The sequence below is a fragment of the Pleurodeles waltl genome, chromosome 11, assembly GCF_031143425.1.
Source record: "Pleurodeles waltl isolate 20211129_DDA chromosome 11, aPleWal1.hap1.20221129, whole genome shotgun sequence".
In the NCBI taxonomy this organism is placed as follows: Eukaryota; Metazoa; Chordata; class Amphibia; order Caudata; family Salamandridae; genus Pleurodeles; species Pleurodeles waltl.
This window is the reverse complement of record NC_090450.1, coordinates 31,063,604-31,081,379: the sequence shown is the minus strand read 5'-3', so window position 1 is coordinate 31,081,379 and position 17,776 is coordinate 31,063,604. Positions and strand designations below refer to the sequence as shown.

Genomic DNA, 17,776 nt, shown 5'->3' with positions numbered 1-17,776 from the left:
TTATCTCACAGCCGAGACATGGAACATGCTCTCACTCTACCTCAGACAGGTCACCTTGCTGAAGCACTCCAGGAAGGACCTGTTTTTTCAGAGGGAGCAGCACGTCCGCAACAGTGCCTTGAGACCCGATGGGTGAAAAGTCGCTCTTTACAAGTGTTTGATTGATTGATTTTGAATGATTGGGCCTACAACAGACCTCTCACACTTCCTCCCTCATCAATGCCCACTCTTCAGCTCAGGCCCACAATGTGACATCCTTAACCCATGTATCCACAGTGGGCACCACTGCAGACTTCCATACCATAGCACTGCATCCACTGGCTAGAACCAGTGCCAGGTCAAGAAACCTGTTCCCCACCTTCTTAGGTGCGGGTCTAGTGAAGGCCCCCAAAAGGCATATTTTGGGAATATTCCCAAGTGGCCTATTTAGGGTTTCATTAATCTTTGAATTGACCTAATCTCAGAACCCAGAAAGCCCAGGGCAGCAACATGTCATATGTCCAAATTCCGTGTTCAGTGCTGCACAGAAAAGGGCATCTCCTGGGGTCACCACCATAAATGACCCTAACACTGTGTGGTGCCAGGATAAGGCCTACATGTGTAATTGTATTGGATATATTTGAGCCGTGAATTAAGAGGAGAGTTTCTGGGGATATGCTAATGCCCTGCTCCATTTAGCATCAGATAGGTCCCTACCCAACTCGGCAGCCCAGCGAGCCTGAAGGGTGTCCAAAAGTACCCCGGGCAAGTTGTTTAATACCCTATAAAACCATGTGACCAAGTGCCCACCGGAGCCTTTCGTCAGTAAAAGTTGGAGTACACCATGTGTTGACCTCACCCAGTCCCCTTAGGTCTCGGATCATAAGCACGAGGGCATTATAGGTTAGGAACTGGCCAAAAGACAAACGTGTCTGCTCTGACAGCTCCCGGAGAGGGATAAGGTGGCCAGCTTGGAAGCAGTCACCCATCATCACTCTCTGTCCAAAAGATTAGCTGTCCTGACGTAAAGAAAGTTAAGAGATCCCCGTGGGGCAACCCTACCTATGAGAGCTTTGGGGCATAAGGCGTTATACCCCATCTGTCGCACCCACCAGCACCAACAAAGGAAGGCAGTGGAAGACTCCAGAAGGAGAGTGTCAAGCCAACCGAACCAAGGTGCTGGGACCCACACAAGGAGGTTTATAAAGTAACAGAGGAGCCTCTGGAGCATGATCACTTTGGAGAGCCCGATGCGTGCCATGACGGGCAGCCTGAGCAACCTCCAAAAAGAGACACATGACCTAAAGGACTGAAGTGCCTTCCCCAGGTTACCCTCATGCAGATCTGTGAGATCATGAAAGATCTGAATGCCCGGGTACCTAAAGGTGCACAGTGTCCAAAGAATATCAGGTGGGCAGGCGACTGGACTGGGGGTTCCACTGACCACGGGGAACACACAGGTCTTACCCCTATTCACCCGGAGGTCCGAGTACAAGCCAAACTCCTCAAGGAGCCACAGCGCTCGAGTAATGTCCCACTCACCATTTTGGAAATAGATCAACAGTTCGTCTTAGTAGAAGGAGATAATATGCTACACTCCGGCCACCACAATGCCCCAGCCTTCTCCCTCCACATGAAATCACTCTGCCAGGGGCTCAATGGCAATGGCAAATAGAAGGGGTAACAGTGAGCAGCCCTGTCTCATGTCCCAGAATATGTCTTATCTCTAAGATTGTGTGTCCTGTCGTGACCCATGCCATAGGATGAGTATATAGCAGGCACACCCACCATATCCATCAAGCTCTTAGGCCCATGTGTGGCATGGTGGCTTCTAAAAAGTCCCACCCTACTGGTTGAAGGTCTTTTCCAGGTCCTTCAACATAATCATAGCAAGTGGGTTAGCAGCCAGCTTACAGTCATAAAGACAAGTGTACAGCCGACAAAGGTTAAGGGAAGTGTTTTGGGTCAAAATGACCCATTTACTAAATATTTTAAAATCAGTATTGACCATGGAAAGTGGCTGGAAATCAGTAACAGCCACCTCTGGGGAACAGGACTTAGGGAGAGAGATAACCAGGGCATCCCAAGTCGTGGCAGGGAGCAATCCAGCCTCATAACCCTTCGCATACACCTCCTCCAATCTCGGTGCCAACTCCTCCACAAATTCCTCATAGTGTTCTAATGCGAGTTCATCTGGGCCTGGGGATTTGTACATCACCATGGCCTTAACAACTCCTCTAATTTCCTGGGCTATCTGGTTGCCCAGAACCTCCCTGGCATCTGCAGCGAGGCTCTTAATGGCCAGATGGTCCAAAAAGGGGCCATACATCACTGGAAGACCTGCCTCAATCCGTTGATAGAGGGAGATTTAAAAATCTCAAAACGCCCCATTGATATCCTGGGGGGGAGAAAAAAGATGTCCCATCAGAGGCCAGCAGGTGAGTAATGGGGGCCCATCTGCTCTCAAGTCTAACTTGTCAAGCCAATAATCTCTGACTTCCCTTCGTCTTCATGGGAGCGACTCACATAGTCCTTTCAGTTGTGGTCCCAGAGATGCTTCAGAGCCACATTGTACAATTCCTGGGCCACCAGCAGTTGTGGGAGGACATCCGGGTAAGGATCTTGTTCATTATCCTGGTTATGGAGAGCCTCCTCTAATCTTGTAAGTTCTTGTCAAGTTTTCTGTGGATACGCTCCAACTGGTTTAAGCAATGCCCCCTGACCACAACCTTAAAGGCCTCAAATTCCAATCAGCGACATGACGCCATTCCCAGAATGGTGGCATAGTACTGAGTGATTTGTTCCACTAAGGTGGCCTGAAAGGTGACATTTATGAGGGCCACCGAGTGCAGCCCCCATGTAGTTATGAGAGGGCACTCTTCCGTAGGCTGGAGCATCAATAGGAGTGGGCTGTGGTCGCAAAGTGTAGGGCCAAGATATTTAGAGTGGGTGGCATTACTGCTCAGAGCCCTAGTGCGCACAATGTGGTCAATTCTAGTGTGAACTTGATAGAGACTAGAGTGGAAAGCGTAGTCCCTTTCTGCTATGTGCTGGGTAAGCCAAATATCTTCTGTGTCCCAATGCAATAGCCAATTCCTCAAAGCAGCCACTACCCTGTGGATCAGTGCCCATATAATGGAGAACGAGGGTGGTATCAAGGACATAGTTGAAAATGCCCCAAAGGAGCTGCATCCCTCTGTTAGGTGACTCAAACATGCCGGGAAAGTGGCAAGAAAATGGCCCTGATATTGGTTCTGGGCATACCCAATACAATTAGTCGGCCACAGAGCTGTCCCTCCACAAACACATATCTGCCATACTTATCAATATCTATCATCAAGGCCTCAAAAGGGACTCCAGCTCTCACCGAGATTAACTCTTCCCTCGCAAAGGCTTAATACGCTGTGGCATGGATTTGACCCCACCAACGGGGTCGGAGGCACTCCACTTGAATTTGAATTCATGTGAGATGCATCTCCTGGAGCAGGGCAATATGGACCCCTACCTCTAAAGATATATCAGGATCTTGTGGTGCTTGGCTGCCGACCCCAATACTCATACGTTACAGGTCAGCAGGTAATATAATGTACATGTGGAAGTCATGGTGGGCGTCGCGTCACAACTACGGACCTGACAGTTTCCCAATCAATCCCTTCCACCCAGCAACCCACCTCAAAAGACATTCATCCCTGAGACAGCTGAAAACAGAACAGGTTTGCAGCTTCTGTCGGTCATGCTGGCCTTAGCACAGCACTCGCCACCTTCACAGGAATTTGAGCCCATCTGGTAGAGAGGATCCACTAGACAAGTTCCTCCCTCGTCTGCGGAGTCACAAGTTGCAGTTCATCTCTATCCAGGTGCAGGTACTTGGTAGCAGATGCAGGTACCAGGTCAGAGGCTCCGGAGAGGACCCAAACTCTTACTGTCATCAGGGTCAGTGGCCTTAGTCTCTGTGATCGCCGCCTGCAAAGCTGCGGTCCTGTCCATGTTGGATTGCATTTGCGTAGGCCTCATCAGTCCCCTGTGCCCGATAAGCCACCCGAGACTGACGTATCTCTCGCTGCCAGGGCTGCTGATCTCCCGTGCTGCCCCATGGCCAGTCAGTCATTCCTAGTAGGTCTCCAGCCAGGACCAGGCCTCATCCGGATCTTTGTCAGTGTTTATTTTCAGCCGGTGCTTGGCACCTGTACCTAACTGTCAACACCAGCACTTATGGGAGTCTGCCACATGGTGGCACCCTTTGTCAGATTCAGCGATGAGCACAACACTTTTTAATCAAATGAATATACATTAAAAAGACAAAAACCTGTGCCCAAGCTATCTTTATAGCGTTTGGCCTGAAATAATCTGATTGTAGGAGTGTGATGGTTAGTGGTTTTGTTGGTACTGTCATTGGCAGGGTTGACAGAGAAAATGGGTGGTGCAGGCTGCAGTGGACTTCTGAAGAGGGCCCTGGCAGCTATGTTTACAAATTAAGCACTAGTCTTGGCAAAAGTGAGTGTTACCGTCTAGCATGATCTTCAGGCTGGTCAGGAAGATGAGCAAGTAACGGATTGCCTCCTCACACAGCATCCTCTTCACCTCTAGGAAGGGCGCCAGTTAGGCTTGAACAGCAGCAGTAAAGTCCAGCAACATGGATACTTGCCTGTACCCCATTCGAAATGGATCTGCCTTCCTCGCAAGTTGAAGCAATGAGTACTGGTCTTTGTAATGGAGGAGTTTTGCAACCAAGGGTGTAGTTGGGCTGCGCAGATTGTGCCATCAGCATCTTTGGCCCAGTGCTGCAGCCAGTGCACCCAAAGTGTGAGATGAGTAAGTTGTGTTTTTAAGGCTTTGTGAGGTGGTTGTAAGTCTGCCAATGAAATTTCAGTGTTTTAGACTCTGTCAGCCAATTGATGGGGGTGGGAGTGGAGTAGGCCCAGCTAGACCGAGATGTACTAATCTCTCTCTGAAGGGTGATTTTTGAGTATGCTATGGCCTCTAGCAGTTTGACTACTGTAAGTTGTAGTATTTGAGGGAGTGGGGAAGTGGACATTCTCTCCATCGACAGATCCGGTTGTGAGGCCTGAGTCCCTTGGTACAGCCCCTACATTTTCACCTTCAGTTTGCCCAAGGCACTGTTCATTGCACTCCCAGTTGATGGCAGTCCTCCAGCGCCCTATGCAGAGCCCCACTTTGTGGGTCCCTGGCCTCCAATCCGCCAGGCAGGGCATCCCTCCCGGGGATCCTCAGATGGCCAACACTGTTCACAGTGCACAGTCGCTCCACCTCTCTCTTCCACAAACCCCAAGGGTCATCATAGCACACTCCGTAGTCAGCCTAGTTCTAGAGGATTTGCTTACCAGCCACTAAGTGCAGTTCCACATTAGGGTGGGCAGTCCCCAACAGGCGGTGTCCCTATGCTCAACATTAGGCCAAGAATGCAGCACCAGAGAGTATGAGGGCAGTCCTAAATGCACTGCAGCGCCCCTCAGAGTTACTGGTGAAGTTCTAAAGCAGGGCAATCAGATGGAGCCACAGTATAGTACCAGGAGGGCATGGGACAAAGTCACTCTCCACGTGTCCCATGGCTGTCAGGGGTCAGCGGAATCTATGCAATACCATCAGCAGTTGTCAGTACAGGTGGTCCTCAAAATAACATGTGTTTCCTGTCCCCAGAAGAGTCAACAAGCAGAGAAGATAGTGTGGGTAGCGCCCCATGTCATAGACAGCACTTCAAGGATGGATGGGAGCAAGCCTTCAATCACACAGGGCACTAGAGAGCCCCGAAGCAGTGACCACAACACGGCCAGCAGGCTCCCCTTACAAAGGCGTACCAGAAGAGAAGCAGCGCCTCAGCAGTCCAATCTAGGCACGCGTCCCAGCTTCGACTGGTTTGCCGTGGACTTAAGCACCTAGGCGGTGCACCGGCAACAATTGGGGGGGCACCACCAACCCTCCCAGCCCATGGGGCCCAGACATCCAGCCCCGACTGTCCCTAGGGTGAGAGGAGTCGGCTACCTAGAATCTGCTCTGAGGGGAAAGGGAGGAGGTGCCCACAACTCACCAGCTTTGCGACTACCATGGCTGTATGAAGGCAAGCAGTCCAGCAGTGTGTCAGCCGCACAGGTCACCACGCCCATCTGCAGGAGCACCGGAGGTTCAACGTTCTGAGGGGCTGCCACTCAGAAAAATGTCCCCTGGCTGAACACCTGCTGTCATAGCCAAGCAGTCTCTTCCTGGCAGGGGAAGAAGGCCAGTGCACCAGTGTCGGTCCCCCCAGCCATGGCAGAATAGTATTGTCCCGGACTACAGCCTGTTACCTAGCCACCAGCCAGTTCAAAAACCCCAACGAGGCCCCTTCCACCTCGCGGGGTTAAGAATGTCTCCAGAATGTTGTCTCCCGGTCCCTCTTCACCATAGCCAGTACACAGGCAGTACAAGAGCCTGGGTTCAGGATGGATTGCTGCAGGATTAAATTAACCCGATGCAGAGCTCCGAGCTCATATGTTTACCATGGTGGCCATCTTGGCCATGCCCCACTTATATATATGTTTCTTTCCAAAAAGAATAGTAACAAAAATAAGAAAATCAATTCAAGCAATAACATAACACACAGAAAGGCAGCTTCAACACTGCGCACAGAACTTATAAACATACAAACACTATATATTGTTTAAAGTCCCTAAGTGGATTTTAACACTAAACCATTTCTAAACAAAACAGATCCATGTCCTACTTGCCCAAACAATAATTGTTTATAGTCTGTAACCAAGGATGAACAGCCAACATCTCAATAAACCTTCCACAGGGTTCAGGCCACAATCATTCTAGTTCTCTCCTACCTACATATGGCAATGAACTCTACTTTTACTGGAAGACACGAGGATTCACAGCAAAGATGTTTGTGCCACAGGACACGGCATCCAGTTATGGCAGTTTTTTGTAGGGTGGTAGAGCCCCAAAATAACATCCTGGTGAGAGAAATGTTCCACAGAAGATAGGCAGGCAATAGTGTTGATGAGTTTGCGTAGCTGGTTCATCATACGGTGATCAAGGTGTAAGGGATATGGTTCACTGAAATTACAGGCCATGGAGGACACTTGGGACTGGGCTCACAAAGGAGAATTCTACATGCAGAGATCTCCACACATGTATGCTTTCAGTTTATGCATATGCGGTGATTCCTGCCCAGAAGGTATGGACTAATTTAGTGCTAAAATGTAGCGTTAAATACTGATTTTATATAATGTCATATACATTTTGCGGAATTTCATGGAATTCTCAAAAGAAAAGAAGACCACAAACTACATCTTCTCACAAGGGCATACCTTAGACTGACAGTCTATCTTTCGTTTTCCAAGAACTGGAAACAACACCATTTTTATCCATGAATGTCCCTAAATATAGATCATGATTTTCAGAACCTCATATAAAACATTATGACAAAGAAACAGCAGTTGCGTCTTCAGTGCTATTGACAATCGTTCATGTCTCGCGACAAAATGTCACAAAGAAAATGACATCCATCGAAATCACAGTCATCTAAAGTAGTACAATCTGTTGTTAGTAGGAATAACTACATCTCTTCTTGAGTTAAATTCTACAGAATATTCACACCCAAGATAGAGGGATCCAAAAGAATATTATTATCGGCTCAATTGTGCGAATGTTATGAAACGCAGGATGATGAAAGCTGAAGTCATGCCCACCTAACTTATCTATGTGATGCTGATTTCGAATGTTGCTGGAGGAATTTGTGTGCCACTCTGATGGTGAGTAAGATGTATTTTGAGTTCATAGTCATGGCAGTGCAGATTGAAGCACCAAAGATTCAGTCTTCATCATGGGAAGAAGGGAATCTTTGGCTGATGTTCAACTAGTACCAATGTAAGAAGATTAAATTTCCTCCATCTAATGTGGACACTGAAATTGTATCTGTAAAGCAATTTTAAGTTATGAGTGTCCACATAGCTTGTCTATTTACTAAGCCTAGGGTCTTTTGAAACTTGTTAGGGAGAAAATACCCTTTTTTGGCATCTCTTATATGGTAGCCTTCCACAAGCCTAACTATAGCAAACATGATGAATATGCTGCTTTTGGGGGAGGCAGCAAAATGCCTGTGAACTGTCACCCTGTAGGGAGCTTTAAACTGAGCAGCCGGAATGATGGAACAATTCAACTCCAGCGGTCCATGGGAGTGCCCACGTTCACGCTGACACTTCCTTTGCCAATAAACACATAATAGGCAATGTCCCATACTCAAAATATTCTAATTGTTCCATATGACAGTCAGACATTGGGGTCCTATGAAGAAATATTCTTTGCTTACCATTTTTCTTTACCATCTGCTGTTTCCTTTTTTTCCGGATTCTTCAATTTGTCAACTTACCTTGTACCATCCCTTCCCTGCTTATATTAAGTACCTGTTGTCATGCACAGATTAAGAGCATCTATGCTACATGTTGACGATGGAAGACCATTGTTTACAATGGTTATTGATTGATGATGTAGCCTATAATCTATTATAGCTGACAGGGATGGTGCCGCTGAGGACTCGTACAAGAGGTTGGTGTGGCGGCGCAGAAAAGTGAAAGTCGCTGGTCGGCAGCTGATAGAGCTGGAGCCACCGTACTGTGTGACCCAAATCCAGGACATGGAATAGGAGATCACTGCTTGGTGACCTGGCCGAGGTATGACCACCTCCTTTCTGGTGATGGAGATTGAGACTGGAGATGATCACCATGATGCTTTGTGATTGTCATGTTGTGACCTGTTTCATTGTGAATTTTAACTGGGCTGATAACAGTTCTGCTATCCTTGTCCACTGTAATTTGGTCTGATTAAGGCAGCCATGTTGAAGGATAAATGGTGCCCGCTTGCTATTGGTTTTCTTTAGTTCTTGTGTTTGGTTTGTTAATGTCCACTTATCCTCATAATTAAAGTGCTTAACTTTCTGTTGGAATTTGTTAATGTAGATGATTTTTGCTTTAAATGTATGTAACTCCACAAAACGTTTGCATGTATAGTCACACATACAACTGTTCTTTTGCAAACTGCTTGTGTGCAGTAGTAACCTTTCTATTTAAAGCATCTAGACATCCCTTTGGGGCTGCCTTGTCCTATATGAAACCACATAGATAAATAAATAAATACATAAACAAATAAAGACAGAGGAACTTCACATTACTGCAGATGAAACTGAGTGAGCCCGATATGGGACTAAGATGTTTTATTATCATAAAAGTGGCACCTGGGCCTGAAATCAATTACCTTTTATCAGTGCAAAGAACTCCACCAAGCTCTTGGCCTCCTCCTGGATCCGCGCCTCTAGACTATTCTTGCCGAGTCCGAGATTCCTCAGGGTCATCAGTCCAAAGCGTCTCTGCTGCTTCCAGATGTGTCCAGAGGAAAAGATAACTCCTAAGTAATCAATTGTGTGTTACATTTTTAGCTTTTTTGCTCTTTAACTTAATATACGTACTTTATTTTTAGATCGGGCCAAAGAATGCTTTGGTCCTCTCTGTTAACGTGATGCATGTACAAGTAGAGGTACTCTATGCAAAAGGCTGCAAGAATGATTGGTTTGTCAAGAATTTTCATTTTTGAGCTACAGATATCCTGCTTTCTCTCTCTCACTCTCTCCCTCTCTGCACCCCATTAGCTGTTGTCGCTGCCTTTACTAGCTGCTAAAACTAAATTTGAAGATAGTCAGAGTCTCTGACTCACTATAGGATCCACAGTTGTCTTCCTTCCTTGCAGATCCAGGAGCCCTACAACTGCAGCACAGGACCCACAGTTGATTCACTCTGCTTTTATTTGATATGTAGAATGCTAGCACATAGATCCTGAGTGTTTCCTATGTATGCCCTAACCACTGCCCAGGGCCGCTCTCTTTCGAAGTCCATCCCAGTTCCAGGATACCCTCCTGGTGAAAGTGCACTCTACAAACCAGCATAGCATAACAGTGTTCAGAGGAAGTTTCTTAGGGTAAAACCCAGTAGCGGCTCGCGGGGCGCTGCAGGGGCGGGGCGGGGAGGCGGCGCGGGGGGGGAACATTCTAAAATTTATTTAAATTTTTAAAAAACCACCTTTTTCGGTGAGGTCCAGCTCCGCTCCTCTTCCTTTCTGGCCGCACAGGACCAGGCTCCTAGCCTGCCCTGCGGCCAATCCTGACACTGCCCAAAGCAGCATCAGGGTTGGCTGGGAGCACCTTGGATGGGCGCTCCCAGGCAGACTGGGATCCTGTGCAGGCTTTTTCCAGCCGCTGGGGAGAGCCTACATCGCATGTGTGTTTGGCCGGCCCGAGACTGCCGGCCAAACACACATGCTGAGCACTCCCCCCAGTACACGTCACCTCGTGGCCCCACCCCCGTTTTGTTTAAAAGGGTCTGCAGGTGCAGCTGAAGGCGGGGTGCAACGCTCCTCCACCCATACGGAGGAGCTGCCACTGGTAACACCACTGCAACCACTGTCAATAGCACACACTGCATGGGCCTAGAGAGAGCACAGATCTGTGTCCCACTGGAGAGGGAAGGATACCAATAAAGCTTCCTAACAGCTAGGTCACTGTACACACTGTGCACAAGTGGCAGCAACACTGTATTGAGTAACTAGTGCACAGTTCACCTGCTGCCCACCTTGAAAGCGCTAGTTCTTCATTTTTCTGGGCTAATATTGCTCCACAGTTCATCCATCCATCCACTTACTTAATGTGTACCCAATTCACAGAGCTGTTCTTCCTAAGTAGGACTAGGTCAGTCACACAATCCAGCAGAGAGAACAGCTTATATCGACCCAGTGAACATGGCAGCAGTCATAAATATCTACACAATGCGTATTCCATCCATTCATAGCCCACGACTACTTTCAAACACTTGCATCCTTTAGTTCTTGCATCCTCTTGTTCTTGAAGGTTGGTAAACTGAGTCTGACTAAATTGGATCACAAAAACTCCTATTATATACAGAGCTTAGGAATGACAACTGCGGTATCAAAAGCTATATAAAAACAAGTCATTGACTGCTTAACTATGCCGTTGTGCGGCAAGAGCTACCAACCTTTGCCGCTTGTAAGTCCCTGATAAGTTGGGGTTGTAGGGCGTCCAGCAAGCTCTTCGGAGTGGGAGATTAGAGCATCTCTTATAGACTGGCATCCATTCAGCACAGTCACTGGTTTGTGCCCCAGCCATACGGTGAAAATGTTCCCATATGTCTTTGCAAGCTGGGGATGGGAAATAAACATACATTAATAATTAGAACAGGAAACAAGAGGAAAGCACGTACTAACCCTAACAAATAAATATATGATCTGTTTGGGGAAGGTAACTATTATTCATTTCAGACTCTGGGCAGCCTAGGCAAGGCTTGATAGCTATGTACTACTTATATTACTTTATGTAGGGTAGTAAAGCTGGCTTTCAATGCAGGAAGACAGCGGCTCAAACAAACCTTGTCCCTTCCTAGGCATTATTTACCTTCTGGGAATGTAAGGTACTGTTAGCCAATCAACACATTTGAAATTGTCTTAACAGAGTAGTATACATGATTGAGTGTAAAATGACCAATAAAGGTGCACAGCTTAAAGTTCATGTATACAAGAGAGCATCATAGGATCCAAATGAATACACTAAACTAAACCCTCTTCCCCTTTTTACATTTCACATTGCAAATATCCCTTTACACCCTGCAGTTCAAAATCTATGTCTTCCTTCTTTCAGGGGTGGAATGATCTACAGCACTAATAATGGGGTGTACATCTATTAATCAATAATGTTATTGGAGCCATCTCTCCTGGTGTCAAAATAACACAGATTTTGCTGTGAGTAGGTATGTCTTATTCCAGCCCTAGGCAATGTTTATACATGTATTTTGGGAGAAACCCATGAAGGCAGCTGTGTAAATCACAGATTCTCTGGTATTGATTAATATTAAATTGTGATGGCAGCTAGACACACACCTGAATTTCCCTCACATGTTCCAGACTCTTACCTGAACACTCTCATACACCTGTTTAAAGAATTTGCTCTGTAAATAGCATACAGTAGTTTATCAAAATGATGGTTCTCTCACACCAAGTTCACTAACTGTCTAAAAGAATAAACATGCCACATCCATACAATGTAATTTACTGTCCTGGGTGAGCCCTTGTTTGTCTTAAGGTTTAAGTGCCTTTAAATACACAGTAGGCAAGTACCAGGGACCTGGTACAAACAGAATGTCTTGTGGGAACTATGAATTTAAGGCTGCGCCCAGCTACGTGCTCTGCACTAGGAACACTCACACCATGTCTTTTGATATGAGAACACACCATGTATGACTTTAATAGTGATGGCCGCTCTTGCATAATACACAACATTATAAGTATTACCTGCAGAAAAAGGGAACACTATTTTGCCCACTAGACACAACGTTTCACTTCGAAGGAGTTATTTATATGGCCTTATCAACTAGGAGACCTACCTTATGAATGGAAGGGTTTTCTTAATGGCATGTTGTACATTTACCTGCAGCTTCTCATCAGACATATATCTTTTTTAGTTATGCCACTGCTTTAAACTAGAGGATCCAATTCCAATGTTTCTCAAGATCGTGAGCAAGGCCGGACTGGACGTACCATGCATCGGGCATTTTCCCAGGAGGCTGGAAGGGTTGGGGGGAGGGCTAATTTTGTTACGGGGGCACTTTTGTAGCAGTGCAGCAGTTTTAAAAGCAATAGAAATGTTCTTGTATGTCAAACAGTTTCCAGGAAACAATACAAGTGACAGGATAATCATTGCCGAAATAAATATTGCCTATTCTTGTGCACTGTGAGGTCATCATTCACTATGCTTTAAAAACTAATTAAATTGAATATATAATGAACAATGTGTTGTAAAATGCACTATTTTTGCTATTTTTCTCAAGTTTTCTTGGAGGGGGAGAACCCCCAAGACCCTTTGCAGTAGACTGGCTCACTATGCACCCTATGGGGTCAGATCTGAAAAGATTTGCCAGGGCTGCTTTGGGTTCCCAGTCCGGCCCTCATTGTGAGAGAATTTTAATGTTTGCCAGCTTCGGACACCCTTTCCGTGGGGTGTCCGCTTCCTTCCTAGGTGTTGTTGATATTGTCAGTTAAGACCAGCAGCTGATGAAGGGTTAACATATGGCAATATCTTACAGTCCAGGGCATCCAGGCGACGAAAGAGAAGCAAAATCTCTCTAACTACAAACTGTTGCCATGAGTCTCAAAGTTCTTTAAAGTTTCAGACATAGCTGAGGGATCATACCATCTCAACACCAAAAATGCCACCAAAGTTGTCAAAGATCACATGACTTAATCTGACAATAAAACACACAAACGTTGATAGGAGTCATGCTTGCAATTTGTCTACCACTGGCAATCATTCAGAGTAGCATCCCAACCCATCACTCCTTTGCGCCCCATGACACCTCAGTTTGGACTCAACGTCATATACATGTGCATTCCCCATTCCCATTTGTTGGCTTTATGATTATCTATAAAGTTTTCCGATATCTTTTTGACTCTTGCTTTGCTAAATAAATGGTAATGGTGAAGAAATAGGCCCTGATTTCTTTTTTTTTACTAAGCTTTATTACTCCAGTGGCTATCACACTTTTCCATTACTTGGTTCTCTTTCTTAATTGCTTTTTTTGGGCACTCTCTGAATTGGTTGGCTTGATACTGTGAGAAACTTAATGGATACGAAGGAAAGCTTGCGTTGCACCTCTCTTTGTGTGCATGCGTTTCTAGTATCATTTTTGTTCGTGTGGCATAAAAAGTGTGCTGTGCTTTACTGGGCCAATGTAGAAACTTCTGCGGTCATTTAATAGGCAACATAGAAACAGCCATAGTAATGTGTGCTAAACTGTTGCAGTGTGGAAGCTGGTTGCATAATGCTTGCTACCTTGGGTGTATTGTAAACTAGCCTATTGCACTTTCTGTAGCTTGAATTGCTATTTCTGTAGCTTGAGAATTACTCTCCTGCCTGACCGTGCAAAACCTATAATCTGTACCACCAGCTATGGCACCATAAGCACCTTCTGGTAGGAATAGCGCCTGTCCTGCCTGAGTAGCATCACTGCACTTTGGGCATCTTTGACCCATTTTAGCCCCAGTATTTAAAAGTTGACTGACACTGAATATCACCCACCAAAGGCCAGAAATATGAAAGAAGCATTGTGTGTTACCTGAGAAACAGATACATAATGGGTTAATCCTGACATGTGATTGCAGCACAAGATATGAAATTTGGCATTCCAGGCATAACCAACAGATTTTGGTGGGATAATAAGTGCCAGATCAACAAGAATATCTCATGCACCAGGCACCGTACTTCCTGTGGCTCAAGTGTTTGTTTTGGGGTCCTACTTATGAAACAATCACGTAGCACAGTGCCATGAGCTACCGTGCTGCGCTGCGTGGCAGGGAAAAGGCAGGAATGTGCCATGTTTAAGGCAATATGGCACAATCGTGCCTTTTTCCTGGCACCCTTGCACCATGGTTCAAGGGTGCCTCAATGGCAGTCAGGATTGTTTTTGTGAAGGAAGGGAACCGCCTTGCACCAAAACAATCTTGAGAGGCATATTCCTCTTTTCTATGTGTGCTACAGAAGAGGTAGTAAAGGTGGGAAAAAATATATTTCTCCCATTTATGGCTCTCCAGGGAAGGCATATTTTTTTGTCACATTTCCAGGTTTACCAGTTCTGGTAAATCTGAAAATGTGCGAAAAACCATGGAAGTTGCACGGGTGAACGCCCACGCAACGCCCATGAAAGACCCTCCCAGGGCAGAGTACGGCAGCACAGAGATTTGCGCGGCATTGACTTACTCTAGATTTATGGAACCACTCAGGGCCACCTCCTAAATAGACCCCTTAGTATATTGTATCTGTATATCATTTTCTCATAGGCGCAAATATGATCTGCTGCAGAAAATAACGAGCATGGGACTGAGGGGGACCTGGATATAAAGATTACATCCTCAATCTGATGCCACTGAGGCCTATATTTTTAGCCTCAACCCTCATTTGCTTATGTTAAAATAATAAGCACTTCACACTTGGGCAGTTACACTGGTAAAAGGAGCCAGGCCTAATGGAATATACACCCCAACAGTGTTGATATCAAAAGACCAGGGGGCAAAAGTAACAGATACATGCGAGCAGGCACATGTCAAGTGTTTATAAAAGGATTCTTGAATAGGCAGCTGCTTGTCTTGAACTAACGTCAATAGGAATCCATATATTAATGATTCTCTGCTTATAATACCCTGGTTGATCCATTGAACCTCAGTACAACACTGGAAGAGTCATCCTCATGCTCTGCTAATCAGAGGTGTCACATGTGATGTGGAGGGGGAGCAACATTCAGTGCCTGAAAGCACCGGCTTGTAACCAAGCCACTCGTTTATCTAGAACAGAGCCTGTGGGAAGCCATCTTTTAGAGTTTGATTGAGATCACTTTGTAGTAGAAGTGAGGGTAGTGTAGTTTAGGAAAAGTTTATACTTGGTGAACTAAAGACTGCACCACAGCAACCGTTTCTAAACCTTTGCACCTGAGCACTTGCCCGGAAGAACCATCAACTTACAAACTAGTTTGAGTGCTCACTTACTGCTCCCTGTGGGCACAGATCAGTGGAACCAGCAAATGGGAAACTCCTTTTGTTCTTGTAGTAAGTTGGTTTACTTTTAAAGTGCAAAAGGGAGTAAAATAAAGCGACAGAGCATTGGCCAGCTATGAAAATCCTTAGTCATCTTGAAGACATGCCCATGAGAAACCACCTTCAAGGAGTTTGATTAAGGTGACTTTGTAGAAAAACTGGACATAGACTAGTTCAGTAAAAGATTATGCTTGTGTGTGTGTGTGTGTGTGTTCGTGTGTGTGTGTGTGTGTGTGTGTATGTTCAAAGTCAAACTCTAGCCTGGAATTAGACACTGTAATAGAGCAACAAAGCATCTATGACCAATGACCCACTTTCAACTTTTTCCTAGTCCCAAGTATCAGAGAATGTCCGTGCAAAGAGCATAATAAACTATACATGTGTTGCAGCTGAAAAAAATGTACACACTCAACAGAAGTAACAATTACCTTCTAAGCAGATCTACTGTACCTGCGTGAGGATCTCGTGGTGAAGCATAAAGTTCAGGGTCCACAGGTTGCCGATGATGGGCAGCGGGGTCGGTCCGGGAGGATACTGCCTCCTCGACCACTGTAGCTTGAGGTAATGTGCAATAAGGATAGTGAGAAACAGCACAATTAACAGTGCCATGATGGGCAGCATGGGTGGGCGCCTGTCTCTGCTTTTAGCTGTTCTCCTAAACAATGGACTTTTACTTTTAAATTATTCTACGTGCTATTCCTCCCAATTGTCTTAGTATAATGTATTTCTCATTCTTTCCTCTCTGTTTCTCTGTCCTCTTTTCTATCTCTTTACCTGTTTCACTATCTTCCTATCTTTCTCTTTGTCTCCCTTTGTTCTCTGATTCTATTGCATGTATTTTTCTGCCGTGAATGTCTGTTCTACTTCCCTGCCTTTTTCTGCTAACTCTTTATTTAACCAAATTTCACCTTCTCTCCTCCTTTGCCTGTTTTCAACTCCTCATCTCGTTTCTGTCTTTCCTCCTTTCTGTCAGCCTCAATGTCTATCTCGTTGTATTTAATCTAAGTCTGTGCACCTCCACCCCTTTCTAGTTCAGTGAACGCCACCTTGCCTTCTCATTCTTTCTCAGTTCTCTCCCCTTTTATACTCTTTTTAAGAACCTGAGAGAAGGCGTGCAAGGTCAAGCTGAGCTTTATCACATGCAAGTTGGGACATTTGCAATTTCATCACTGCCCTGCTGTTGTTTGACCTTACGCTTTGCACGTTGTGGCAAGAAACAGGGCTCTATCCTTGGGCTCCTGTCCAGTGATTGGAATCTACGCCAGAGGAGCTGATGACACTTGTATTGTGAAGGGCCAATTACATTTCAACTGACTCCTCAGATAAAAATAAGGAATAATTACTGTATGTATTTGATGAAAAGGTGATCACAGACATAGTAGTGAAACGATCTGAGTACTTCCATTTAGTCTTTTACATCACACATCGGGTTACCACCTCTATGGTGCATCATTTGCTGGTTGGTCACTTTCCTGTTATCATTTCACCTCTCCTCTAAAGTGCATGTAAATGTTCTGGCAACAGAACAGTCTCTCTGGGCTGTGCCCCTGTGCTTGGGGGCTGTGCCAGAGATCCCGGCTGCTCAAGAGTGTGTCAATCTGCATTGTTAAATGCATTTTAAGTTGAAATGACTCTTTAGACACAAACATGGAATGTTGATTGTGGATGTTGTAAGATAAATGACTTAGATTGTGTAAGGAACATTATCCTTGCAAGCAGCATGTGAAAAATGCTAAAATAAAATAGAATATGGATCAGCATGTTGTTGTGAGGCCTTCTTGGACCCACTTTGGTTCAATGTTTTAGTTTTATAGTTTACACATTTTACACGTTTTAGGCTGACATGGTTTCAGCAATATTATTTTATATGTTTGCCCAATATTATTCTGAGAAAACGCTGTACATGCTGCTTGTTTTTAGTAAGCCATTTTCCCTATGTTATCTGAAAAATATTTTCAAGGCTTCAAACATAGAACAAGATATTCTAGTGCTAGTCTTGCACGTTTAGAGACATCTCCAAAAACCTAGACATATCATTACATGGGAGCTGTGCCTCTAACACAGTGTGGTTTTGATAATATAAACTGTGCACTGCCCTACACGGGTCAGGGAGCACTCGGCCAACAACTGTCCAGGAATGGACCCTGTGTTCAATATG

At 45.4% G+C, this 17,776-nt stretch overlaps 1 protein-coding gene across 1 annotated transcript in view; it reads right to left on the bottom strand.

Moving 5' to 3' along the window:
- LOC138266546 (cytochrome P450 2J4-like) overlaps nucleotides 1-16,646 on the bottom strand; it is a 67,457-nt gene extending 50,811 nt beyond the window's left edge. Inside the window, exons 1-3 of the mRNA XM_069215401.1 lie at nucleotides 16,069-16,646; nucleotides 11,019-11,181; nucleotides 9,232-9,381 (exon numbers count right to left, since the gene is read on the bottom strand). Coding sequence (XP_069071502.1) covers nucleotides 9,232-9,381; nucleotides 11,019-11,181; nucleotides 16,069-16,239 — 484 coding nt within the window. The 5' untranslated portion in view covers nucleotides 16,240-16,646. The remainder of the gene's footprint in view (nucleotides 1-9,231; nucleotides 9,382-11,018; nucleotides 11,182-16,068) is intronic.
- Between the last annotated feature and the right edge of the window lie 1,130 nt (nucleotides 16,647-17,776).